At 40.6% G+C, this 27,942-nt stretch overlaps 2 protein-coding genes across 3 annotated transcripts in view; both read right to left on the reverse strand.

Moving 5' to 3' along the window:
- Positions 1–27,942, reverse strand: part of LOC109432310 (protein unzipped) — a 215,307-nt gene that overhangs the window by 107,288 nt on the left and 80,077 nt on the right. The gene's annotated exons all lie outside the window — the stretch shown is intronic.
- Positions 22,839–27,870, reverse strand: LOC134289573 (trichohyalin-like). Its single transcript, XM_062855573.1, has one exon. The coding sequence runs from the start codon at positions 27,308–27,310 to the stop codon at positions 25,439–25,441; it is 1,872 nt and encodes a 623-aa protein (XP_062711557.1). The 5' UTR covers positions 27,311–27,870; the 3' UTR covers positions 22,839–25,438.

Here is a 27,942-nt window from a genome sequence, read left to right on the forward strand (position 1 = left end):
TCCTTAAATTATGTCAGTACTTTAAATGCGGAAACTTACTTCTCGAAAGGTCTTGTGTGAGATAGCGCCAAGGGAGTTTCATGCAATTTCAAGGGGACTCCAGGGGAGAAGGCTTGAAATAAAATTTCAGCGAGATGTAGGGGCATTCCAGGGAGATTTCAGAGGTTTATTATATAATGTTTTAAAGCCTCTTCAGAGGCGTTTTTAGATGTTTAAGAGGCGTTTCAGAGCGATTTAGGGACATCCAGTACCGTAAAACGCTAAAACACACCTGAAACCCTCTCAATCATCTTAAATCCACCGACGATTCCCGGAAACTCCTGAAAAATTCCTGAATCCATCTGAGACTCAGGAACGCATCTGAGACCCCATGGAACCCCCTGGAACCTCCTGAGATTACCTGAAATGCCCTGAGACCCCATGAAATTCCCTGAACTTACCAGTAGTCTCCTGAAATCCTCTGGAACTCCCTAAAACGTCCCTGAGACCCCCTGAATTCCCTCTGAGCCCTCTGAGATACCCTGATATCCCTTGAGACTCGCTGAGACCCCTAAGATTCCCTGGAACTCCCTGAAATCCTATTAAAACCCTCTGTACAGACAAACTACCATCGTTTTATTTTTTAACGGATAATTTAAATATTCTGTAGTTTGCAAATCACTCGTTCATAGTGCTCGCATCGTTTTCGCTCCTGTTTGACGTTTGCTCAATATAGCCATCTACTCTGCGGTTTGCGAAACACAATTTGTTCCAAGTGATACGTCTGTTTGTCTATGTCCTAAGAAACCCTCCGGAAACTCCTCTGAATCCTCCTGAGACCACCTGAAACGCTTCGTGAGACCCCCTGAAACCCCCCTGAGACGTTCTTGACAAACATTGAGACTTCCTGAAATGCCCCTGAAATTCCCTGAATTACCCTTGTGGTCTTCTCTTAAAACGCCTGTAGAACCCCTTCTGAATTTTACTGAAAACCACTGACCACTGAAAACTCCCTGAAGCTGAAATCATCTGCGATACCTGAAACATCCTTGGAACTCCTTGAGACTAAGCTCTTATACACTCTATCTAAACCACCACCTTCTCAAAATCCCCTGGAACTCCTCGAAAAGCCTGATGAATATTGGGAAGAACTACTGGAGAAATAACGAGCGGAACTTCGCAAGAAGTTCCGAGAAAAAATGATACTGTGATAGAAATTTCCAAAAAAAAAAGAACGGGAGAAATCTGGCGAAGAACATTAATGTAAAACTTAAAAAAAACTGGGGGAAATCCCTGGAAGAAGTGTTCAAAAGTATCGTAAAAACTCCTGGAAAGTTTTCCCGGAAAACCTTAAAGAGAAATTTTGGATATTTTTTTAAGGGTTTTCGGAAGAAATCACCCGAGAACCTCTGAAAGAAATCCCGGGAAGTGTTCTTGTAGAAATCTCGCTAAAACTCCTTAGAAGGAACTCTGTTAAAAAAACTCTCAGAAACTCCGGAATGAACACCAATAATCCCGGAAAGAACTTTGGGAGCAAATAGGGGAAACCCCTGGATGGAATCTTCGGAGAACAAATCTGAACAAATCTAGAAAGACACTCCAACTAACCTCCAGTGGCCGAATTCCGGCGCAGAGTTTCGTCGAAAAGAAAAAAAAATCTTCCATTGCTCACCAGCAAGAAAAACTGTTTCTCTTCGAAGAAAAAATGCGCCGGAATTCGCCTACAGGAATTCAAAAAAGAACTCTGGGAGAAATCGCGGGAAGAAACTGCGTAACAATTAGAAGAAGAAATTGCGGTAATAATAAAGAAAAATCCCGTAAGGGCTTCCAGAAACATCCAGGATAGAATTACGGAAGAAATCCTCAGAGGAGTTTTCGGAACAAATCAAAGCCTATCCCTATACAGATATCTGAAGGAAATCCTTATCACCGAAGGATCAGTTTTCTCTAAAGTTTAGTATCAAATGCTTGGGTTTAGTTCACTTTTATACAGGGTGTTAGGTTCCTGAGTGCAAACTTTTTAATGGATGATAGAGGACCATAAATGGGGAAAAAAATTGTTCTACGCATATGGTCAAATCTCAACCGTTACGTAGTTATTGAACTCCCCATGTTTTTGACTCTTATTGCCTTAACTGGCTCTAACTTTAAAATGGTCAAACTTAACGCAGTTTTTTTACCCTTATTCGAAAGATTATTAAATTTTCTATCAAATGCAATCTTTGAGCCGATTGGTTTAGTTAAATAACTTAGTTTTCTAGAGCAAACAGCTTTAAAGTTGTGTTTTAATTTGTTTTTGTCAATTATCTTTAAAAAATGCGTAATAATTTAAAATTATTTCTTTGGCAAAGTTGTGACCTCTGTTCCACTCTACAATTCGTTCTTTGACATCAAACTCCTATCTCTTATCGTTTTCTTGCAATTTCGATTCAAACATCGCATTTTAGATCATAAATTTGCAATCGTCATGGTAAGCACGTTTTTGCGCACTGTGCCGCAAATTTAAATCAAAATTGCAAGAAAACGATAGGAGTTAGAAGTTTGGCGTCAAAGAACGAATTGTAGAGTGGAACAGGGGCCATAACTTTGCCAATAAAAGAATTTTAATTTATTACGCATGTTTCAAAGATAATTGACATAAACAAATTAAAACACGCTATTTTTAGCTATTTTGCTCTAGAAAACTAAGTTATTTAACTAAACCAATCGATTCAAAGATGCCATTTGATAGGAACTTCAATAATCTACCAGTATAGTCAGAGACTATTTTATTACTAACCGTTCATTAGGTTATCGAAAAAGCCGCTATATGATGTGCCGTATGCATAAGTTTGATATACTGTTACATTTGGTCACTTCCAGCGGGACACCTTGATCCATGACACTGCCAATTGTCTCAAATATGGTCTGAGACTACTTCATTACTAACTGTTCATCAGGTTACCTACATTTGCATTTGACCACTTCAGGCGAGACACCCGGAATCAGCAGCACTACCAGTAGTAATTTACGTGGACTGTGCTTATTTTCTTATTGTCCGTTCATCAGGTTACTAAAAAAAGGGAATTGATGTTTGATTTGTAGAAAACTACCAGTAGTCTCTAGTGTCATCTGAGGATATTTTCTTCAAATCCATTCATCAGGTTATAGTAAAAGCCGCGATTTGATGTGTAACATGCATGGGTTTGTTTTATTTTACATTTGGTCACTTCCGGTGGGAAACCTGAAAACGGTTCCGGAACATAACCGGTAAGCTTAGATGTGGTCTGAGACTATTTTCTTGCTGACCGTTTTCAGGTGATCGAAAAAACCGCTAGTTAATGAGCCGCATGCATGGCTTTGGTTCCCTTCCACATTTGACCACTTCCGGAGGAATACCCGGAACCGATTCTGTGACACTTCTAGTTATCCTAAATATGATCTGAGATTATTTTTTCTTGTTAACCGTTCATCAGGTTACCTAAAAATCCATTTAATGTGTCGCGAGTATTTGTTTGGTTAACTTTTATATTTGGCCACTTCAAGCGGGACACCCAGAACCGATTCCGGAACACTACCGGTTCAGATATGGTTTGAGATTATTTTCCTGCATATCGTACATCAGATTTTCAGAAGGTTTCGTTTCCAGCGTGAACGATTGAAATATGAAGGAGAATGAATCAACGAAAATCAATGCTCTCATAAGCAACCTTTAACAAAATTCCTTTCCAATTGACCTTGCGGGTTATTGATCCAATTGGGTTGTTTAGTGAATAAAATATTACTATTTTCTATAGCCTAATCGAAAGAGCTCATTTTTCTGAGTATAACGTGATTTTATTGGATTCCAATACCTTTGTTTTGATAGTTAAATTAACAAAACAGTTTTCATTTTTGTGGACAGAATGACAGTTCAATCGATAAAGTGACAGTTCGACCCGAACAAAAAAAAATCCCCATACAAACTTTAAATGCATTTTAAAAATAGTTCCCGAACTCCGAAAATTATGAAATTTTGGATTTCGACTAATTGTTGGGCGGAGAATCCGATTATGAAATAATCCGGATACCCCTAAAGAACCCAATTCTAATACTTGAACCGCAATTCTTCCGAACAGTATGTGCAGCTGCATCATTAACGACAACATTGCACTACCGTACCGTCAACGAGGTTGATTGCACAATGCCATGATGGCATGTACACAGAAATATGCAAAACTGTGCCATCCGTCGCCGTCGTCCGCTAATTGAGTGAAAACAATCGCTTGGCGCTGCACGTTGACTAGTAGGTACTTCAACAATATGATGGACAGGGAAATCAAGAGAGATTGTTGACGTCACGTCGATGGGCGGTGTGGGAACAATTTCCATAAAGAACACAAAGAACAAACCGCTAACGATTACCGACTCTCTCCCAACCCTCGGTATATCATTCATGAAAGAACAACTAAACTGTATACGGTAATACAGTGGATTTTCGCTAATTTAAACGTTACGGAAATCATAGTGCCGACGGTTGAAATACTTGATTAGGTAGGTTTTATCGAGATAAAATTTTTGCTGAATTTTAGCAATATCAATTGAATTTTCAATCTTGCTGAAACTATAAGTTTACTGGTTTTCGTGCTAGTTTTGATCTTTCCGTAAGCTTATAACGAAAGCACATTTCTGGTATGCTTAATTGATTGATTATCGCTGCGTAGAAAGATTCAGCACATTTCGTATAAAAAATCCTTCCTGCAAAAGATAATGTCAGCATAAACAGTTTATTATTTCAAAACTGAAGTTATAAAAACTTTTTGCTGAAATTTAGCAAATCTTTGTCTGTGTATTATGGACGACATCCTTAGCGACAAGACTCAAGCTAAAATTGTTCACACTACCGGGGATGCACAGTATGCGAAGAATATCAGCTATACAATAGAGAACCTCTCGATATGACTTCAACATAATGACATCCCACCAAGAATGCCACGTTCAGCTTTCAGTAGTGGAGAATAACATAAAAACGTGACATCATTCCATTTGACATTGAAATAGTTTGGGGTGATCTAGACAAGCGAAAATAGTTGTTTGAGTTGTGGACGAGATGTCTCCGTTGCCCGTTACCGAACAACAACGCAACCACGATTGGAATGCCCAAGATTATCTCGACAGCCTCGACGATTATATTGTTCTCATTCTGAAGCATTCCAATGCGCCATGGCCGGTGGTGGTGGTGGTATGACTTTGAGAATAACTATTTGAATAAAAATGTACCTACATTTGTAGCAATCGTGATACGAGAAAACTTTCAAGGATGCCGTGACTGAGAGACTTATTTACAATCAACCTTGGCAAAGAGCAACCGTTCCAGAACATGAACTCACTCTCTTCGTAAGGGAAGTTCAATTACCCGGTAGAGAAAAAAAATCGGCATCGAATGAGAAACATAACATGCAAAGTGCCTCCTCTATGGTAATATCTCACCCTCATGCAAGGCCAAGGTGAAAGCAAAAAAAAAACCTGGATACGTAACCGACAAACAACTGCAGAGGATTTGTTGCGGTATGGTTTTCGATATCCGTTCACTTATTGACGTTCTTGTGAAGTTTCCAAGCAGCACAAGGAAATACGTTTCTAACATTCATCGTATGGGTATGAAAATAAATTCGTTGTCGGGTGTAAGGATAATCCTACTCGAACAACGACATACAGAACTGGTGAACTAACTAGCATCGCATAGGACTGCGGTTGTTTCCTACGCCGCTCAATACGGTCGAGGGTGGAAATCAACACGATGAAAGAAAGAACACATGCCTTAGTTGCGTCGTTTGCTGTGTGGTTGACTATTGTAACGTACAATACTATTGTACGTTTCTGCTTTCTAGATAGAGAGAATGGAGAAGTGTGAACTGAAATCAATTCCGCTGTCAGAACATGGATTACCGCAAAAGTTGATAGTTCTGTGTCAACCTAAGTTGAGTTTTTAAGAGCAAAAATAATATGAAATACCGTGTACCCCCGTTAGGTCATGCCAATGATTTTAATTTTAACGCTTTTTTATTTGATCTTCACTAATCTGCCAATTAAAATTTAGTAGTCAAAAATGCTGTTTGAGCTCGATTACCTGATGATCATTTTTAGTTCAGGTTTTAGGTCCAACATTTCGATTTCGATTTAGATTTTCATCACGGATAATCCGAAAAACCTTGAAAAGTTGTATTGTTGTATGTCTTAAGTTGAATATTCTGAAACGGCATCGTATTCTCTAATGTCATGTGGTTATTTGCTTCTTTGACATCAATACTGTAGGAGTTGGGCAAAATTACCTTGACGACCCGTCCATGAACTACGTAGACTCTAAGAAGGTGGTGGGAGGTTGCTCTGGCTAAAGTCTACGTTCCATACAACTTTCAGAAAAGTTGTATCGGCTAAAGTCTACGGGGAGACGGATGGTGTTCTGAGATGGCTAAAAATTAATCTATTTAGTTTATGGACAGCGAATGGAGTTACAATAATAAAATTCACCTCAATGTATTCTGCCTAAATGGAGGTTCCTGTGCATCTTAAATGTCCCGTCACTTTGTTCAAGTTGCACCTTAGTGGCCTTCACGTTTCCCTACACTTCACTATGATGAACCATTAAATATATCCATCTCCATTTAGCAGAACCTCATCAACAGTTATAGCACCCATCCAACCTTTTACGGCCCGCAGCGACCTTGAAGGTATCCAATTTCACACTGATGAACACTCGATTGCGTCAAGCCCATCACCTGTAAATCATATTTCATTTGGGCGTATCCCATTACCTACTCCTACCGCAGCACCGGTTCATGTTTCAAGTACCTACCAAGATGCCCATCTGCTTTTAATGCAACGAAACTCCTTCGCCCTTCGTTCGAAAGCCTCGTCGATAGAACATATTTTATGCACCATCATGAACAAAAGGAGCATCAAGCGAAAAATGCCAGTGCAGTGCGCGAGGCCTCTTCCATCTTCTCGGTTCTCGGCAGCACTACACATATGGTTGGTATGGTATCGGCTCGGTAGCACATGACGCCTGATGAGAACGGACGTGTGACAAACCAAGAAAGTGACACCATCCACACGTTGTTGCTCTCCGGAGAGTCAGTCAAGATGCAATGGTTAGGGGAAATTGGTGTAAATATGCTTTTGGAGTATGTTGCACATCGTATAACGACCTACTCCGATGATCAAATCGAATTATTCAACTTTTTCATCATAATGAGATATCAAACGCCATCCACGCACCAACGGGAACCTCTGCCAAATTGCCATTCACTCCGACAACCATATGAACCTGCGCAAATACAGTTGTATATACGGTCTACACGGGCAAGGGATTGCAGTATATTTGTATGGAAAAATAGGAAAAACAATCAAAAATATAAAAAATCCCAAGATGAAATATTTTAAACCGCAAAGCTTCTGAAACTAGAGGTCCAAAGCTACGATCCTAGGGAATAACATTTGATGCATTTGAGGTACATTCGATATTCATAATACTTCCCTTTGGACATAGCGTACCACATTAATATGCAACCTGACGTACCAGGCGTCATTCTCGCCTGACAAAAATATAACACCAACACTCACACTCTGGGGCTCATATAGCCAAGGCGGTAAACGCACGGGTATTCAGCATGACCATGCTGAGGGGGACGGGTTCGATTCCCGGTCGGTCCAGGATCTTTTCGTAAAGGAAATTTCCTTGACTTCCTTGGGCATAGAGTATCTTCGTGCCTGCCACACGATATACACATGTAAAATGGTCATTGGCAGAGGAAGCTCTCAGTTAAAAACTGTGGAAGTGCTCATTGAACACTAAGCTGAGAAGCAGGCTTTGTCCCAGTGAGGACGTTACGCCGAGAAGAGGAGAGGACTCACACTCTGATGCATATTTATATGATTTAAATCCCAAAGCAGTTATCTCATTGATTCCTTATGTAAGTGTAGGTGGTCTGACGATACTGGAGTAGCATCTACGGGCGTTTAATCTTTGAATAAAAAAGATTTCATCCGACTCACGTTAGTCAGTAGTTGAGAGATAACGTGACGAGTAGCAAAAGCAGTTCTTTTTCATGGAGGACGCTTTTTGACCCCAACATCTCCTACGTCGGTCGTCGTCATCGTAGTCAGTCATCGGCCGGCCTCACATGCACTTATCAGTTTCGTTATTATTATTATAGCAAGGGGCTATTAATTAAGCACCCCTGGCGTCCCAGAGATGCAAAAATGTAATTTATGAAATATGCAACCCATTCCCGGAGGTTCTTGCACTTGCGGTGCAATTTTATGCACCGACATGTTGCCATAGCCATTAGGTATTGTTGCTGCGCTGCTGCCTCCAGTCGTCAAGTGGTATGACATTGAGTGGCTGCTCTCAAAGTGATTTCTCGGAAACTTGGCGCTTACAGTGTTGACAATGTGTAGATAGAATGTTCAGTTCACACCGAAAAGTGGTCAATATTAACATCGCTAGAAAGACTCGCATTGTATTATTATTATCTGTAACGAGATTTTTAGCGGGACCCGCGCTTTACTTCCCTTCCGAAGGAAGAACTCACAGGCAAAGACGAGCCAGCCACGGGCTGAAAGTCTTTATAATAAAGATATTAATAATAATAAATAATAAGAACTCACATTTCGTGAGTTTGTCGGTAGTGGGATTCGATCCCAGGTCCTCGGCGTGATAGTCACGTGCATTAACCATCACACCAGGACCGCTCCACATTATTGTATTTAGGTTTTTTTTAGCATCAACTGGTGTTGTTATGAATGCAAACTTCTTCTCTGTGTGCAATGAAGATGCAAACGTTGCATAAATTCGCTCCAAACGCGGTGAACAGTTTAAGGGGGAAATCAGTTTGGTTTTTCTAACACATGCTTGCTTAATTTTCTCACATGCACGGTGTCAAAATTTCGATTATTATCGAACTTTCATGTACCTCGGATTTTTCATCATAGAATGTTAGAATTTCGGCTATAATGTACAAATGCAAAATTTGAAAATATTCTATCGGGGAAAATTTGAGTCAGCTGAGTTTTTGGCTATTTTCCATACTAAAAAATCAATAATTACTATTTTTACCCAAAAAACGTCCCATACAAAATATATGGAAAAATTTTTGCCGATGAAATATTTTCTAGTTTTCTGATTATGAATATATAGCCCAAATACTAATTATTTTCGAAGAAAAATCCGAGGTACATGAATGTTCGATAATAATCGAAATTTTGACACCGTGCATGTGTGAGTTTTCAATTGAAAATGAAGAAATACACGAATTTTCACCACTATCTGATATCGAGTTATTTTAAAATTAGCTTCAACGCTTGCTCAGGACACTTACCTTTTCATTGAAACCAAGAAACACAACATTTTCACAATATTTCACTGCAAAACTGCTAATTTATAAATTGTGCGCTATCATTTCCAAATTCCCCCCCAACGCACACCAGCTCGCACCATTTCACTAGCACTATCTTACCGGGAACAGTCTCACTTTTTAATTGCCTCTCGAAACGTAATTGCTTCCATAATCGAAGTGTAAAATGTTTCACCGGCTTCACAAATGGAATAATATTCACTACATCACGAAAAAGTCCGCGGCGATAGCCACACAATCGCGAAAACTGCACAAAATCGTTTTTCACTTTCCAACCGGCGCGGTATTTACTTCCATGTAGTGCACATACATGGTGTGGCTTTTCTTGATTTGCTGTTTCTTTTATTCTCCCATTGCCTATGCGTGCATATTTCTTGCGTCATATGCACAGCGTGATAAACAAGTTGAAGATGGGAAAGAGACAAATGAAATGCACTAACGAACCTGCCTCATCTGCACATCCGCGTGCAGGAGTGTTTGTTTACTCTCTGTAAAGTCAGTAGGCGCTTTCACCAATACTTATAAATTGTGAGTTGAACCTTAACCAAATGCAACTTAGCAACTGACAATATCACCGCCAGACTTGGATCAAAAGGTTCTCGTTCCCATCGTTTTTCTTGATAGAAAATCTAGCCTCATTTGGTTTTCCCGCTTTTGATAGACTGAAGTTTTTTTTACGACTGTAATGGTGCTGTATTATTTCAAAAATCGTCGTAAAAATAGTCAAGTCACAGTAGATGTGAAAACCTGTGAAAACGTTTCAAAGGTTTCGAAGGGGTTTCTAGGGGCGCTTCAAGAGGTTACAGGGCGTTACAGGGAGGTTTCAGATGCGTTTTAGGGGTGTTACATCCCGAGCAAAGTCCACCAACAAAATTACAGCAAATCGAAAACATGATTTGTATTCAACAACAAATTGATATAACATTTTGATATAAGTTTATCTTTATTTAATTTGATTTCAAATTTTGTTTTCGGTTTGCTGTCATTTTAAATTAATGTAAATATTAAATGTTAGATTAGTTTTAATTCTTTTAGCAAATTATGTAAAGTAATTTTAGGAATATATCATGAGTGCAATTATATTATTGCATTTATGATTTGATAGCAATCGAAAAACTCAACATTTAACGATTTTTAATATTTCTTGCGCTGATAACAAAAACAGTTATCTATTTGCTATCATCGATAGCAGGAATTGTTTTCAATTTGCTGTCACAGGAACATTTTTCTGCTCTCAGTTTTGATGTTTTAACCAAGTTTTAACCGTTAAAACGACCAAAACGACAACAACCTGAGTTATCAAAATTTGCAATATCACAACATCAAAATTAGTTTTTAATTTGCTATCAGCCTTTGCTCGGGATGGGGATCAAGGAAGTTTTAGGCGGATTCGGAGACATTGCAGTTTCAGGATTTTTGGCGTGTTCAGAGACGTTACATAGGAGTTTTCATGGGTTTCGGAGGGTTTAAAGTGCGTTACATGAGGTTCGAGTGGGTTTTAGAGAGATTTTCTAGGCATTTTAAGAAGCTTCAGAGGGTTTTCGACGGGTTTCCGAGACGTTACAGAGACGTTACATAGCGTTTTCGGGGGTTTCGGAGGCTTTTAAGTGCATTGCATGATATATTAGGGGGATTTCGGTGGCAATTCAAGATGTTTCAAGAGGATTTTCGGCGAATTTAAAAGACATTACGTAAACATTTTCAGGGGTTTCGGAGGGGTTTAAGTGCGTTACACAAGGTTTAACCCTTTGGAGCCGGAGGGGTCAATATGACCCCGGCGATGAAACCGAACATAAGAATCGTATTCGAAGCCAGCAAGGTTACGGCAGCGTAGACAAAACAATCCGGCTCCAAAGGGTTAAAGGGGTGTTAGGGAGATTTCGGAAGCATTTAAAAAAGCTTCAGATGATTTTCGGCCGGTTTCGGAAACGATACAGAGGCGTTACACAGGCGTTTGCGGGAGTTTTGGAGGGTTCCAAGTTGGTTACATCGCGTCTGAGGGGGATTTATGAGGATTCTTAGGTATATTAAGAAGCTTTTCGGGGGTCCCAGGTACGTTACAAGGGGACCGATGGGATTTCAGGGAACTCCGGACGGTTTTAGCGGGTGTAAGAAGTATTCTAGAGAGTTTTTTTTCGGGGATTCCGGAGTGTTTTTTTTTTTCAGGTGCGTTATTTTCAGGAACCCCCAAAAATCTTTCAAAACTCCTGTAAACATCTCTGTAACGCCGGGGCCCGTGGCGCAGTGGCTACACGTTCGCTTCATAAGCGGACGGTCATGGGTTCGATCCCAGCCCCGGCGCTTCGTCAGTTGCTCTTCCGTCCGAGAGCGGCTGGCACTTGACCCTCTTCTAAGCTCTCATAGCTCAAACGGACCCGGATAGTTGGATATCGGCGAACGGCAACCCATAATGGACGACCCCCAACCGGACTGGAAAAGGAACAATAGCCACACATCATTTATATCGTGCTCATTATTCTACCAAGGACAGGGTAGAAAAATGAAAGCAGCACAAAGGCAAAACCAGTTCGATATAGTAGAATTAGAATATAATATAATACATTTAGGCGCTGTACAAAGTGTAAGTGCAGCCGCCAATTGGAATCGCTCACGTAGTGCCTCCTTCTTCTTCTTCTTCTTCTTCTTTCTGTCTCTACGTCCCCACTGGGACTTGGCCTGCCTCGCTTCAACTTATTGTGTTCTTTGAGCACTTCCACAGTTGTTAATTGAACGGCTTTCTTTGCCTGCCATTGCATGAATTTGTATATTGTGAGGCAAGCACAATGATACGCTATGCCCAGGGAGTCGAGAAATCGATCCCGCCGTCTCCGGATTGGCGATCCATAACCTTAACCACTAGGCTAACTGGAGACTTGGGCACGTAGTGCCCTAGTGGACAAAAGAGCTGTAAAATAGGTTAAGTGGTTAAGAAGAATTAAAAAAACATCTCTGTAACCCGCTGAAAAACCTCCGAAGCTTCTTGAAATGCCTCTGAAATATACCTGAAATCCCCTCGAACCGCATGTAACGCACTTAAACGCCACCAGAACCCCCGACAACACCTATAACGCTTCTGTAATGTCTCTGGAATCCGCCGAAAATCTTCAGAAGCTTCCTGAAACGCCTCCGAAATCCCCCTAAAACCCCATCGAACCCCATGTAACGCCCCTGATAAGTCATCCACTATTTTCTCCATGGTCTTCAACAGAACACAAGAAAGGCTTATGGGTCTGAAGGCTTTTGGAGTTGTTTTGTCCCATTTGCCAGCTTTTGGGATAAAAACAACACGACCCTTCCGCCACGCCTTAGGTATGTAAGCTAAAGTAATACTGGCTCTGAATATTTCGGTTAAGAGCGGACAAAGCGGAAGTAAAGCTGGGAAAATTCCATCTTTCCCGGCAGATTTTAAAGGTTGAAAAGAACTCAATGCCCATTCGACCCTCGACGGTGTGAAGATTTCACAAGCTTTTTGATAGGCATTGGTCGACCACGCATGTCTTGCCTTATCCGAGTCCTGTTCTTCATCCGAATAAGGAATCGATCCTGAGAAGTGAGTTCTCATCATTACTTCCAAAGTTTCAGAAGAATCAACAGAAAAACTGCCATCTTCTTTTTTAAGACTTCCAAGACCATTTGAATGGTCTTACGAAAAGACTTTATGAAGCCTTGCAGCCGTAGGAGCGTTATTGATGTCTTGTCTTCACACACTCGTCTCCAGTCCTTCCGTTTGGCTAGTCTCAATTCTCTGTTGTATTCTGTAAGGGCTGGTTTATACTGAACCCAATCAGATGTAACTTTTGCTCTATAGAACAACCGTCTAGATTTCTTCCTCAGATCTGCCAGCTTATCATTCCACCAAGGGACATCCCTGTTGGATGACCTCTGTCGGATTGGGCAGCTAGCATCATTTTATCAATAATCTCATCAGAGGCATTTTCCAACTGTGAAACAGTCAAGATCTGCTCACCCTTATATGAATTTCCATTCATTAAATAAAAGCTGTAGAGGTCCCAGTTAGTTTTCTTTGGGTTTCTATAGCTTTCAATTAAATTTGATCCGGCTTTATAATCGAACCTGATATGTTTGTGATCTGACAATGATTCCTCATCAGAAACATGCCAGTTCGCGATCTTATCTGATAGCAGATAGCTACAAAGCGTAAGATCTAGAACTTCCTGTCGAATAGCATTAACAAAAGTTGGAGAATTCCTTTTATTGCATATGTCTATATTATTAGACGAAATGTAGTTCAGGAGATCCTCACCTCTTTTATTAATATCTGTACTGCTCCATATGGTATGATGGGTAGTACAGACCTACGAATTTGTGCGACTCGCTTAATGCTAATGCTAATGCTAATGCTAATGCTCCATATGGTATGATGGGCATTTGCATCGCACCCTATTACAAATTGGGCGTTTATTTTTTGTAATAATTAACAAAACTTAGACCAAAGATGGAGACACATCATCAACGTCTCCCGGAAAATATGCAGAAGCAATGCATACCTCAGTTTTTCCCTAGATTGTTGGGACCTCCATTTTAATCGCAACAATGTCTCTTGTAATAAACTCAGTAATTGGTTTCGTACCTTTTAATTCCGCCCTATGTTGCTTATCCTTTGACAGATACGCGTATTTCGACTACCACTTGTAATGTTCCTCAGTGTCAGTTATCCACAGTGGATAACTGATACTGAGGAAGATTACAAGTGGTAGTCGAAATACGCGTATCTGGCAAAGGATGAGCAACATATGGCGGAATTAAAAGGTATGAAACTGCTTACACTCATTCGAAGAGAGTTTTCTGCTTAGAGGGTTCGAAATGTCGTTACAAGATCAGTAATTGAGACAAATTTTGCTCACCTACTTACTAAAATGGCTGTTCTTGGATTAGACTGACTTTCATCGTACAAAATCCTACAATTCTGCGAAGAGCAACCCATTACCCTTCCACTATTTACCCAGGGCTCTTGAATTAAGCCCACGTCTAACTGTTCTCTAATAAATCTTCTGCTGAGGTTTTTATTAGACCCCCTAACCATCCATTCTTAGGCTCGGTACGCATTAAACCGCATGACACCATGAAGTAGGGGTCGCCTGTTTGGTGGCCTCTTACCACCGGATCAGACAATCCGTAGTGATATTCTTCGCCAGTTGAAGGAACTGCTACCGCCACTACACGGCTATCTAGGCTGATCGGGAATTGATGATCAACTCCTTTCGAGCCCGAACAGCCGTAGGTTTAGAAAGGTTTACATTCAACAAGCCTAAGGTATTGGTGTGAGATTACTGAGAGGAACTCCAACGTTCAATATCTTTTTCTTTTGTTAGCGTAATATACCTACCGGGACAAAGCCTGCTTCTCAGCTTAGTGCTCTTTAAGAACTTCCACAGTTATTAACTGAGAGCTTCCTCTGGCAATGACTGTTTTGTACACGTTTGTATATCGTGTGGCAGGCAGGTAGATACAAAGAAAATCTAGAAAATTGTCATTTTGAAAAATTCCTGGACCGAACGGGATTTCAACCCGTCGCCCTCATTATGGCCATGCTGAATACCCACGCCTTTACAGCTGTGGCTGTGTGGGCTTCTCAACGTTTAAGGCTTTTTACGGCATCATCAGCATCGGCAGCCATTTTGGATATGTAGCTCGAAATTTCAAAGTGATAATTTTCTGCAATCAAAACGAATATTCGTATGAAAATGTATCATCCTACACTCCCGTCCAAAAGTTTGGGGTCACCACCTCATAAACATGGAAATGTTTTTCGGTCATATCTCAGTCTTCTTTCATTTAATCCACTCGATCTTAGACTCTATCGAAAGATAAAGAGTTAAATTTGATTCGTAGGTACTTTTCACAAATTTCATATGAAATTTTTAGTACAAAAAGTTTACCTAAACTTACATGTTTTTCCTAAATCTGTACGAAAAATTGTTTTCCGTGTAATCCAAAATTGGGTCGACCAAATTTAAAAATTAAAATTGTTTTAGACCCTATTTCTATCCTCTTTGAGAGCCATTCATCAGAATTTAGCGGAAAAATTCATAACATAATTTAAATTATCGAGTTAGGTTTACAAGTCATCGTGCAAAAGTTTGGGGTCACCTTTCAAATGAAGCCTGAGTCGGATTTTTATTCAAATCGTAATTTTTTTGGTGCAACTCCAATTCCTTCTATGATAGATGAATGGCAAGACACAGAAATGGTTATGATATGTTCGTAAACTAAGTTCCAGACTAAGTTAAGATAAAAAATGGTACATAAAATCCATACTAAATCAGCTAAGTACGTTATATAAAGTGCAAAAGAGGAGAGAAGTGAGATAAAAATGACAAATTCGTGATTTCTGATTTCTACCCTATATAACTGTAAGTGTTGAAACCACAAATACACCATTACCCCGAAAACCATTACAATTAATGCCATTTCTCCGAATGTACTAATACATTCGAGATTTTGGGTTTTGGTGCAAAGCAAAGGGATAACTTTTTGATGACAATGCCATTTGAATTAAAATATGTAACATTCCTGAAACTTATGGATTTTGGGGTAATGGTATGTTTGTGGTTATAACACTTACAGTTATATAGGGTAGAATTCACGAATCAGTCATTTTTATTGCACTTCCATCCTCTTTCGCACTTTATATAACGTACTTAGCTGATTCAGTATGGATTTTATATACCACTAGCTGTCCCGGCAAACGTCGTACTGCCTGCCTACTGTGTTTTTTGACATGCATCTCTATAGGGACGTCCCCCGCCAGGTCACCTGTATGGGAACCTCCCGTTCCAGAGGCCGGAGAGGTCTCACACCAAGCTAAGAACCTTCCCCGGCCCCGACAGTAGCCACGTACAAAATTTCACACCGATCGGTCCAGTAGTTTTCGAACCCATAGCGGTCAGACAGACAGACAGACAGACAGACAGACAGACAGACAGACAGACAGACAGACAGAAATTCATTTTTATATATATAGATTTTCTATCTTAACTTAATCTAGAACTTAGTTTATGAACATTTCATAACCATTTCTGTGTCTTGCCATTCTACTATCAAATAAAGAATTGAAGTTGCATCAACAAAAATGACGATTGGAACAAAAATACGACTCAGACTTCATTTGGAGGGTGACCCCAAACTTTTGCACGGTGAACTCAATAATTTGAATTATGTTATGAATTTTTCGGCTAAAATCTAATGAATGGCCTTGAAGGAATAGAATAGAAATAGAGTTCTAATGCAACTTAAATTTTAAAATTTAGTCGACCCAATTTCGAGTTACACGGAAAACAATTTTTCGTACAGATTTAGGAAAAACATGTAAGTTTAGGTAAACTTTTTGTTCTAAAAATTCCATATAAAATTTGTGAAAAGTACCTACGAATCAAATCTAACTCTTGATCTTTCGATAGAGTCTGAGAACGAGTGGATTAAATGAAAGATGACTGAGATATGACCGAAAAACATTTCCATGTTTTTGAGGGGGTGACCCCAAACTTTTGCACGGGAGTGTATATACTCACTCGCGGTGATTGCGATGATACTTTTTCAGCTGTGTTGCTACAGAACTGGCAGTTTTTTATCACTTCAAAAACGCGAGGCAAACAATCATTGAAAAGCAAAAAGTCAATGATTCGTTTGAAAACCTGATGATGCATCATGACACCTTAATATCCAAAGTGGTTTGATAGTTGACGGAATGCCCCAATAAAATCATTCTTTTTACGAGCGTTTGTGTCCTTCCGAATCGTTCGTTGGCTGATTTCATCCTATATAGGATACAGTGAGGTTTTTTTTTGCATCTGCGTCCGTACCAAGGTCAGCCAAATTTGTCGAGACGAGTGTGCAATTACGTCAGAGGGTCAAATTTATATTTTTTATTCGCATTTTCCATAATACGACGTTTGCCCCCAAAGCTTATCCAATCGAAGCAAGTCTTCAAGGTGATCTTTGGCTGAGTCTTGCCTACTTCGACTGATGGTGATGATTGGGATGATTGTTATTATGGAGAATAATAACAGAGTGCTGGTTGGAGCCGAGCCCCGAGACTTGCCTGCTTCGTGGGGCCGAGCCAGACCGATTATATTTATCGTGCGGTGGCAGCGCGGCGGTTATAGTCGCGTGTCAGTGGCTTTTGTTTTCAAATTGATATCGTCCGCCGCATGGTTATGCAATTTTCGCCGAGCAACATCCGAAACGCATTCACACTCGTTTGGGAGCGATTTTGCAAATTAGGCTTAGGGTAATTCCTGGGGTGTGGCTGTGTTGCGCAGTAGGCGCTACTTACGGTTTTTGTTTGGTTATTCTGCCTGTACCTCGAGTTTAAGAAATGTTTGCAAAAACAACGAGATTAGTCGACGCACCAAAATCCGAATTTTCAACTCGAACGTGAAATCTGTGCTGCTATACGCCAGTGAAACCTAGTGTGTATCAGTGGAGAAAACTCAACGGCTCCAGGTCTTCATCAATAGATGCCTGCGGTATATAATTCGTGCATGGTGGCCTCACAATCGGATCTCCAACGTGGAGCTCCATCGTCGATGTCATCAAAAGCGACAGAAATTCGGGAGCTAAAGTGTAGGTGGGTTGGCCACAATCTACGCTGGGGCGGAAACGAAATCTGCAAGCAAGCGTTGGATTAGAACTTAACAGGACATCGCTGCAGAGGCAGACCCAGAGGCTCATGGCGGCGCAGCCTCAACAACGAAATCAAGCAAGTCGACAGAAACTTGATCTGGCCACAGGTCAAGGCGATGGCTGGCAATCGCCCAGGAAGGAGATCTTTCAATTCGGCCCTCTGCACCACCGTGGGTGCCCAGGACTGAAAGTAAGTAAGTAAGTTGCTAAACAACATTGACGTTGCTCAATTCTAATCTGGAACGAACTTTAAGTTTAATTTTAACTGTCAAGAACGCGTGGCGCGGTATTCAAAAACGAATGTTTGTTCTAGGTAAGCTATCCAAGCCATCATTATTCCAAATACAAACGTGACCGGCCGGGGAACACCTATCCCGGTTCTCAATTTCCGCCTTTAATGCGTAAATTAAACATTTATTATAATTTAACACGTAGCGTGATCCCGAAAGCGTGCCCAGAGGTTCAGGGTTTTCCGTTTCACACTCCGGTGCACACCTGGCGCTGGCGTAGTCGAAGGATGATGACGGCGATATACAGTTAGGGATATTGAGTTGCAATTTGATTAGGGTACCGTCGTCGTCATCCTCAACGTCGTTTGCGCGTTTGTTCAAGGTCCTCCCACAGAAAGGCAAACGAGAACGAGAGGACATTCAACAGCTGCATGTACTTCCGGTCGGTCCTGTCCTGTGAATCGAATAGCGACCAAGAGTACCGGAGGCAAATTGTTGATTTATTTGGTTCCATTCTTTTGTGTAATTCCGCACCGGAACACCATTAACCAATATGTCCAATTTTCGGGATTCGGGAAATTGTGCCGTTCGGCACTAATTCAATTAGCTGGCACGACTAAATGATTTTTGTGCTTTTCTGGGGGTAGGCGCAACCCCTGTGTCAAAATATTTTCGTTTTCTGAGAATCGTAGAACTGTGCTCGCGGTAAACAGCTATAGTGAAACAGTCCATAATTTCTGCGCGTACGACCTACCGCTGTGCACTGAAACGAACTGCTACCCTCGTATCAAATGTGAGTGAGTAGACAAGGCACAAGACCATCCCCCAGGCCGAGAGTGCGGAGTTTGTTCACGTAATCCATCTGCCCACTCCGACGAAGACCGGCGCGGCGGTGGTGATGCCCTAATAAGTGGGGTGAACCTAGAAAATATTCATTATGTTGACCTGAATTGATTGCGCCGGGATGTCGATTGGCTCTATTCAAATGGAGGACACACGTAATTGCTGGCATTCCGTTTTGTCGTCCTACTGCATACCGTTCGGTCGTATGCCCAGCCGGTCGGTCAACCGACGACCTGGAAAAGATTGATAGAGATCATAACCCACACCGCCCGGGTATTCGCTGTGGTCTACTGGAGGGATGCGCCCTCCCCTTCCCCGGTGGAGTTTAACGTATGAAAAATTGATGACATTGTTGGCTCTATTGTTGTTCATCCGATAATTCGGCCGGCGAACGAACGGCTTGATTGAACGCATTGCGAAAAATGGGGATCGAAGAATTCAATTTGTTCTATTATCATTGGACAATGTTGGGTTCGGTATGCATTGGAGATATAAGTCCTCGCTCGCCAGGGATTAGTGGAATCAAGAGAAATTAAATATTTATGGCATCTCCTTTATATTTCAACCATTTACGGTAGATAAATCATTATATATTAAAGTCATGCCCAATCATTTGTTTTATAATTAAATTTTACAAAGTTTTTAGAGAGAAGGAAAACCTTTCGATAGGTTACCAGAACACTCAAAATTCGAAGGTACAATGTGTTGAATTGACAAATTGAATGATATTTTGAACAAAAATCACTTTGTTCTGATGCGATTCGCACCCTCGATCGCGTATCGCTAATCCGGCGTTTTAATCAACTAAGCTACATCATCTTTACAGAAATATATGACCGCACAATCAACATCAGCTTTTACCTTCCATTCGGCAATTCACGCACAAACGTGAACCTCTGCCACAAAACCGTTTTCCAATCCTCTGACATGCGATTGAACTAGCGCAAGCAAGCGATTGCATTAATACTAGCTTCCATTCCCCCACATTGCGCTGCATTCTGACGTGGCAGACGGCATTATTTCTAAAAACAAAAAAAGATAGACAACACTCACACACTAAGTCGTATGAAAAAAAAATACACGGGAAAAAATCCGTTTCCAAAAACATGACGAAAAAGCCATCATAAAATATGCCGCTTTATGATATCATGGCTACAAGTTATAATATCATTTTCATTTTAATTTTGCAGCATTTCGTGGGACAATGAGAGCGCAAGTCAATCCAAAGCCGATTATAAGGAGGGGTAATAGCTGAATAGTCTTTGCTGACCACATAAACGCCATGGGATACGAAAAGGGTATTTTGGTGTGGGATTAGGGTGTTCGTACAGACTTGACAATATCAATGCTATTCAGATGCAAAATAATTTTAAGGCTCAATAGTAAATCGCATACCTTCCAAAACCAAAAAAAAAAAACAAAAATCCACAAAATGCCAAGCAAGTCATAGAAAGAAAAAGCGCCCGATTGTTTATTTTGTCAATTATAACAAATGTAACCTTCTATACCCTCTCCGACTCGCCAGTCACCCCGAAAAAAATGTCTCTTCAGTTCTGGAAAATAGATTATTCCCAATTAAGCCTTTAATCGAATTGTCCGCGTGGTCTTGTAGTACCCCTACTAGGTAACCGTCACGAATGAACTTCATTGTTTAAAGTGACGTTAATAAAAAAGGCCTACTAGGTAAGAACCAGTCATTGCCATACATAGACATGACCCCATGGATAGCATTTGCATATGTAAAAGCTTTGCTGATGTGACTTTCCTATTAGGCAATTCTCTCATCTCATGTTTTTCTTCAAAACCTTGTCAAGCTTAGAAAATTGAAGTTAATGAACAATACAATACAAGGTTCGAATTCCCATAGAATGAGATCATTCATGCGCACTACAACACCATAGGAGATAATATCACATTGGCTGATTACAGTACAAATGCGAAAAATCTCCCTTTTCCCCCTATCCGCAACCCGGGGACGCGCCCTGTTGGATTTCGAAAGCCTCGGAGAATATTACAAACCTTCAATGGCATTCTCATACACTAACCCACATTGCCCATTCAGGGCCTGTCCATAAACTACGTAGACTCTTAGGGGGGGACGGGGGGGTCTGACCAAAGTCTACGCTCCATACAAATTTCGAAAATTTTGTATGAACAAAAGTCTACGAGGGGGGAGGGGGGGGGGGTCTGAGATGGCCGAAAAAAAGTCTACGTAGTTTATGGACAGCGCCTCAGGGGTCTGACTGGGCCTATTACCCTCTCTCAGTTTGTAATATTCGCACCAACTTGGAATTATATTTTCCCGGCACATAAATGACTTCGACAAATGTTCGATATACTATGCAGCAGCATGATCAGTATAACTATATCAGATGACTTGAAGATCTGATTTTTACAGAATTGTTTGCCATTGATTATACATTCAGCTATTCCAATCATTACATCAAAGCACATCGGCTACATGCCTGAATTCAAAGCTTCCTGGAAGATATAATCCAAGCCCAGGGGCTACAAGTCATAATATCATGACGAAAGCAACGAATATCATGAATATTTTTCACATTTTTTATAAAAAAAAGTCATGGTTGCCAAAGACATTACAACAAACCTGTTCTTGTTTACCTTTATGCAACATTATGACGCTGAGTCATAGAACCATGCCACTGAGTCATTGAGTTGTGACGCTGAGTCATAAAACCTTAAAACAGTGGCATGATGCAATGCAATGTTTCGTGGTAATATAAAGTGTTCTTTAAATAAAAAAAAGAATATAACTTTATCCGTATCATTTTTCAGGTTTTCATACAGAAACCTCCCAGAAATGATATTTGTCTTCATTACCTATGACGGGCCTTATTCAAATCACTGACTTGAGGATCTCATTTCTTTTCGTATCATTCAACATAAGGTAAGTGCTGGTATGCAAGGAACATACTAGAATCCTTATTACGGAGCATATGTTCCATTATTGGAATGGTATTGCTGCTAATGTTAAAACCCGGGTTCTAAACTTCTTACTGGGGAGAATTTAGCAGTAAAACAAGGGTGATGCTAGGTTTCCGATACATGGTCAATATCAGTACTCTTGTTTTGTTTTCTAAGAAAACAAAACAGAAACTGTAACAAAATCGATACTTTATTGCCCCTCAATGGCAATTGAGTAATGCGACATGCACTACACTAAGGATACGGGTAATGTCACAATAGATCTAAAAACTGGTCGCAGTGACAAACCCGAACAGGAATGAAAAAAAAAACATAAATTATGCTACCGAGTTAAGAACTACCAAAAAGTAATTGGAACTAGAAGCGGTTATAAGTTAATTTAGTTTAACATTTGTAGCTAGTTTCTGTTTGATTGAACGCGATTTCCATATTTTTGCCAATGAAACCGAAACTATAAATGATAAGTACAAATATCAAAAATGAAGTTTATGATTTCATAAATCATCTTGTTTCTGGAGTACATGCGACATGATTTCATGCCGCAAATTTATTATTATTGGCACTTTTTGCCGATGAAACCAGAATATTAAACGATACGTACGAGTTTCATGAATAAGGCTTATAATTTCATAAATGTTCGTCATGATCCAGTGTACATGCGGCATTCTTTCATGTCGCAAATTTATTATTATTAGTACTAAACATCAGCCATTCCATAGAAAAACGATATATGTAGTGCATCTCCGATTGTCGTGAAACTTGGTGGGCTTGTAGTTCTTCGGAAATAATTAGACCCGTATTTTTTTATTTCGTCATTAGGGTGACCAATTTTCATATAGGGTGGTCCAAAAAATCAAGGTTTTTCAAAACTAAAAATTTTCAAAAAATCGTAACTTTTGAACCATTTGACCGATTTTAAACTTCTTTTTTTGTTTGAAAGCTATTGAATTGTAATTTTCAGGAAAAATACGTTAAAGGGGATAAAATGTAAAGAGTACCATAAAATATGCAAATATATTAGCTTTTCACGTTTTCGTGGTCTCGGGACCAAAGAGGTACCCTGGTTTCATATTTTTATCAGAAAATTCAGGAAATTTGGCGTAACATATCAAAAAATCAGAAATGTATGTTGTTTTGTTTTTGAGATATGATTTTTTTGAATACACGATCAATCCATGCATACCCATACCACTCACAGATAGCTTGAAGTTTGCTCTTCCCTGATAAGCGTGGATCAACAAAAACATGTTTGTTTACACTTAGGCCCTTTGCACATGTTATGCAATTGTTTCAGTAGTCAGGGGAAAACTTTCGGAAAAAAATGCCGGGAGGAAATATTAGGAAAATTCCAGGAGGATCCCAAAAAAAATAGACGTGAGAAATCCCAGAAAACCTCTAAAAAGATATGTGTAGTTTCGTGTGTTAAGAAAAAGAAAACTCTTATAAAGCCCCGCGAAAATGCACGGAGTAACATTTAGACAGCAATTCCGAAATAGGGCTTTTCCTCGAAAGGAACTCTGAGAAAATATTGGGAGGAACTCCGGGAGGAATCCCGCGAGAAACACGAGGTGCGATAATGTGAAAAAAATCTCTCTGAATGTAATGAGGAGCTTTAGCAGAAATCTGAAAAAACGGGTAAAAATCGTTGTCGAATTCATGACCAAAAAGTAATGAAATCATAAACCTCACCGCTTCATGATATCATGACTACTGACGATTCTTGACTAAAAATTATAATCTTTTACATGGCCATAACAAAGAAAAAACTGCCAGAAGTCATTATTGCAAAAAGCGTGACGCGAAGCTATTCTCGTTTAAAATATAATATGACTCATAATCATGAAACCATTTGCTCTGATTCTTGTAAACATAACTTTTAGTAATAGAATCATGGCTCATCTTCATCAAGACGTCCCGTTGGATCGTTCATTTTTATATTCTCCGAGTTTGAGGTGGTAAATTAGTGAGGTATTGAAAAAAACTAAATATTAGAAGCGCGTGTAAAAAATATTGCCGAAGCCTAGGCCAAAGCGTTTTTTGTATTTGATCGGCATGTTTTGTTAAGTTAGGGTTTTTACATATTTGCAGGAAAAGAATGGAGTGGAATAGCTGGACTGGTTCTTCCAGCCATAGCCATATCGATTTCCTACGAGCAACGGGCCTACAACCCACTTCAAGACCGTAAGACTCTTGAACTTGCTTTGGTTATGATATTGATAAAGGCTGGCCGAAATACCCGACTCGAATAATGTTTATATGTTGTTTTTTTTTTTATTTACTTTAACGATATTTGAATCATGAATAACAATCTCAATTCATCTCATCACTGTCATGATTGAATTATGCTTATGTTTTCATGAATTAGGCTAATGGTTTGTTACAAAATGTATGCATCATGATTTCATGTCTCTGCATTTTGGGTCACCAAAATATGAATCATAAACACGATCATAAATGACAAATTATAGAATCATGAATCGTGCTTATGTGTTTATGAAATAAGTTCATAAGCTTCATGATTCCATGACCTAATTTGCCATTTTAATAAATTTAAGTAATCCAAATCTAAATTTCTAAACAGGCGTTACGACCAAATGAGTCAAGATGGTATAACCTTTTTAATGGTGCATTTTCGTAGCATAAAACCATTTCTTTCGTATTTAAGACTCAAGGGGCTATTTTATAACTCGAGTCGATTAAATCGGTTCACCTGCTATCACTGTCGAGTCGACCAGAAAAGCTATTACAGCAATCGACTAGCTCGACAGTCGACAGCAGAAGAGTGGTCGATTCGCGATTTTGAAAGTTTAGTGAGAGGAACCTTGTTAACACAAGTGTTACACGAGCGGCCGTGTCGTTTAATGGTGGTGTGCTGCGGAAAAAATGTCCAGCTGGTTAATTCGTGTCTGGTAGTAGACTTGTGGAACTGGCCAACCCAATCTGATCCTGTCGCGGGTGTCAGAATTACCCCCGCGGGAACCTGTATTGAGGACATTTTAGTCAGGGCATTTTGCTAGTTTTAGGTATCGGATTTTTTCCTGTTTAGTAGAGAGACTCCTGAAGAGGTCTAGCGAGTAACTTTGGTAGTAAATCAAAGAAAGTGTATGGATAAAATTCCGGGAGGAGCTTTTGCAGAAACCCTTGAGAAATTCCAAGCCAACATCCAGGAAAAAAACCCGGGATAAATTCAAGGGAACTTTAAGAGAAATCTTGGTTTCAGAGTAAGGATTTTGTAAGTAATCACGAATGAATTCAAAGGAGGAATCCCGGATTAAAATTCAAGAAAGAATCTAGAAGATTATTTCGAAAAACATCCCTAGGATTTCAGAGGGAATAAAAAAAATGTTTAGGCGAATATCTAAAGAAATCGTTCACCTTGAAAGAATTCAATGTTATTCGTTGACGCGATTATTTATTTCATTACAAATAATTTCGATGACAAATTTCTTCCACCAACTGATCGATCCAATCCATGTGGTTTTTTCGCCGATCGCGTCGTCTTCTACGACCCGCCTGACTCACTTTGTATCTATCCTTTGCTAACTCGGGAAACGGCCGTATCGGTGGCTTGTACGGTACGAATTTGGAAATCCTGTATTCCTTCGGCTTGTCGTACAACATTTCCTTCAACTGCCACTTGACAGCTTTCGGCTCCCTGTGCTTTGCATCTACTGCTGGTAATGACTCCTGACTTGATTTCTTCTCTCGTTTCAACTCTTTATCTTCTTTGTGCAATCCCTTAATGTACATCCTTATCGGACTTTGTTCCGATTCGTGAACCACCCTCGGTAGGCGAGGAATTTTCACCTGCGGTAACTTCAGCTTCTCCAATTTAGTGCACCGACCTATCCAACGTGCCCACTCTAGTCGCGTCATGCAAGTATGCACGATTGGTTCTTCTTCTGCGTCTGTCAACTTCTCCTCATCTTCTTCCGCTTCCGACTCTTCCGTTTGACTCTTGTGGTCCTCAGCTCGAAATTTTCGCAGCTCTAGATCCTTCTCTGGAACGTCGATCTCCAAGCCAGCTTTCTTGTAATGCTCATCGACCAGCAAGGCTTCATCGCGCAATTCTCTGCGTCCTCGCATCAGCTCATCCGTATACTTTTCAAATTGAACCGTCGTCTGGGGAAGTTCCTTCGGTTCCCGCTTCATCGAAAGATTGATCTCCTCCAAGCGATCAGCTAGCTGCTGCCGCAATTCATGCTTTTTCAAATTCAAGTAATCTTGCTTCGGAAGGTTTTTCAGAACTTCCTCTTCATCCAATGGTTCCGGTGATTGTTCCCGCTCGGCTTGATCCTCTTTCTCCTGTTGTTCCTTCGCCTCGTACTTGCTCCACATGTGCTCTCGAATCCGGTCCATGTAAGACTGCTCATGTTCCTGTAAGTGCGGTTTATCATCTTCGTGCATAATCTCCGTTGGTTTGTATTCATCGACTGTCTCGCTTGGTTCTACGACCACTATTTCTTCTGCTTTCTTCCCTAGAAAATCCTCCTCTAGCGATTCCTCCGATTGCACAGTACTTTCCGACGATATCTCCCACGACTCCACCTCTTCCGGTTGTCTATTCTTCTCCTCCAGGTAATCTTCGTACTGTCGCAGCTTAAACAGTTCCTTCCGGGCTTGAAAGAACGATCGCTTGCATTGCTTCAGCACTTCATTCCGCATTGGTTGCTGTTGGAACGCGCTCCAACTCATCTCCGACAGATCCCCATCCGACTCGGATGTCTCACTCGAACTGTTTGCATCGGAGTTGATATTGTCCGCAAGGATCACGCTTTTCACGGCTTCCACGGCAACTTCCTCGATTTCCGGTGATTTCATCTGAAGGCAAACATTTGTCTTGGGTTGTTCGGTGATGGAAAAGGCGCCGGCATCCGTGACACGCTTGTGGAAGATTTCGTCTACGTGAGTTCGCTTCCGGAACGGGTCCGGTTTGGGTGAGTGGCATGGTTTACGAGGCGGGACGCCCAGACCTCCAAGTTCGCTCAAGTACGGCTGGAGAGGTTTGAATGGGGCGTCAAAGTTTCGGGAATCGTAAGGACGGTTCGGTGCTGGAGCTTCGCGGTCCCATTTTAAACGAGGTGGAATCGTAGAGCAGGTGGTTTCACGTTGTGGGACGTTGAGGATCTTGGAAACTGATTGAGATGGTGTTGTACTGGAAGAGGTTATGGATAAGGCCGAGCTCGATGATGAACCGATTGATGTTCGCTGGCTTGGGAAAGATCTGTACAGACTGGGGTAGGAGTTGGTGCTCTCGGCTGAGGACGTGGAGCCAGATCCGCGGGATGACATCTTTACAAGGATCGTTGATTGGCAGGACTCTCAGGACAGGGCTACTGGGATTGTGTATATTTCATGGCTAGAAATAAATGAATACAAGCCTTGATACAAGCGGAAAACGTCCAAAAAAAACGGACTTCCCTGTCCAAAAGGTTCCACACACTATTATGGTGTTCGCAGGCCAACTTTTAGCATTTCTAGAGTACCTTTGATAAAATTACCAGAAGATGAGAACTTGTACGAGTCAGTCAAACACAAGGTCAAACAGTTCATCATTGGATTTCAGAAGGGTCTCAGATTAAACCCTCTGATTCAGATTGAGCCCTTGCACGTTACAATGTTACGTCTTGTGTTACGTTGAAGGGGTGTTTCTGAAAAAAAAAAATCAGTGGGATCAGGGGCCATACCTTAAGACCACTGATACCTCTGGAACGCCCCTGAAATCCTGTAGAACCCTTTGAGAGCCTCTTCTACCCCTTAAGTTCCTCTGAAATTATTGAATTCTACTGAGACCCCCTTAACCCTCTGAGAACGCCAGAATCGTCTCTGAACCCTCTTGAGACCTTCTGCAAACTCCCTTAAACCCTGTCAGACTCCCTGAAACGTCTTAAAAATCTCTAATCTAATCCTTCTTTGGAAACCCT

Source organism: Aedes albopictus, chromosome 3 (assembly GCF_035046485.1).
Source record: "Aedes albopictus strain Foshan chromosome 3, AalbF5, whole genome shotgun sequence".
NCBI classification, from domain to species: Eukaryota; Metazoa; Arthropoda; class Insecta; order Diptera; family Culicidae; genus Aedes; species Aedes albopictus.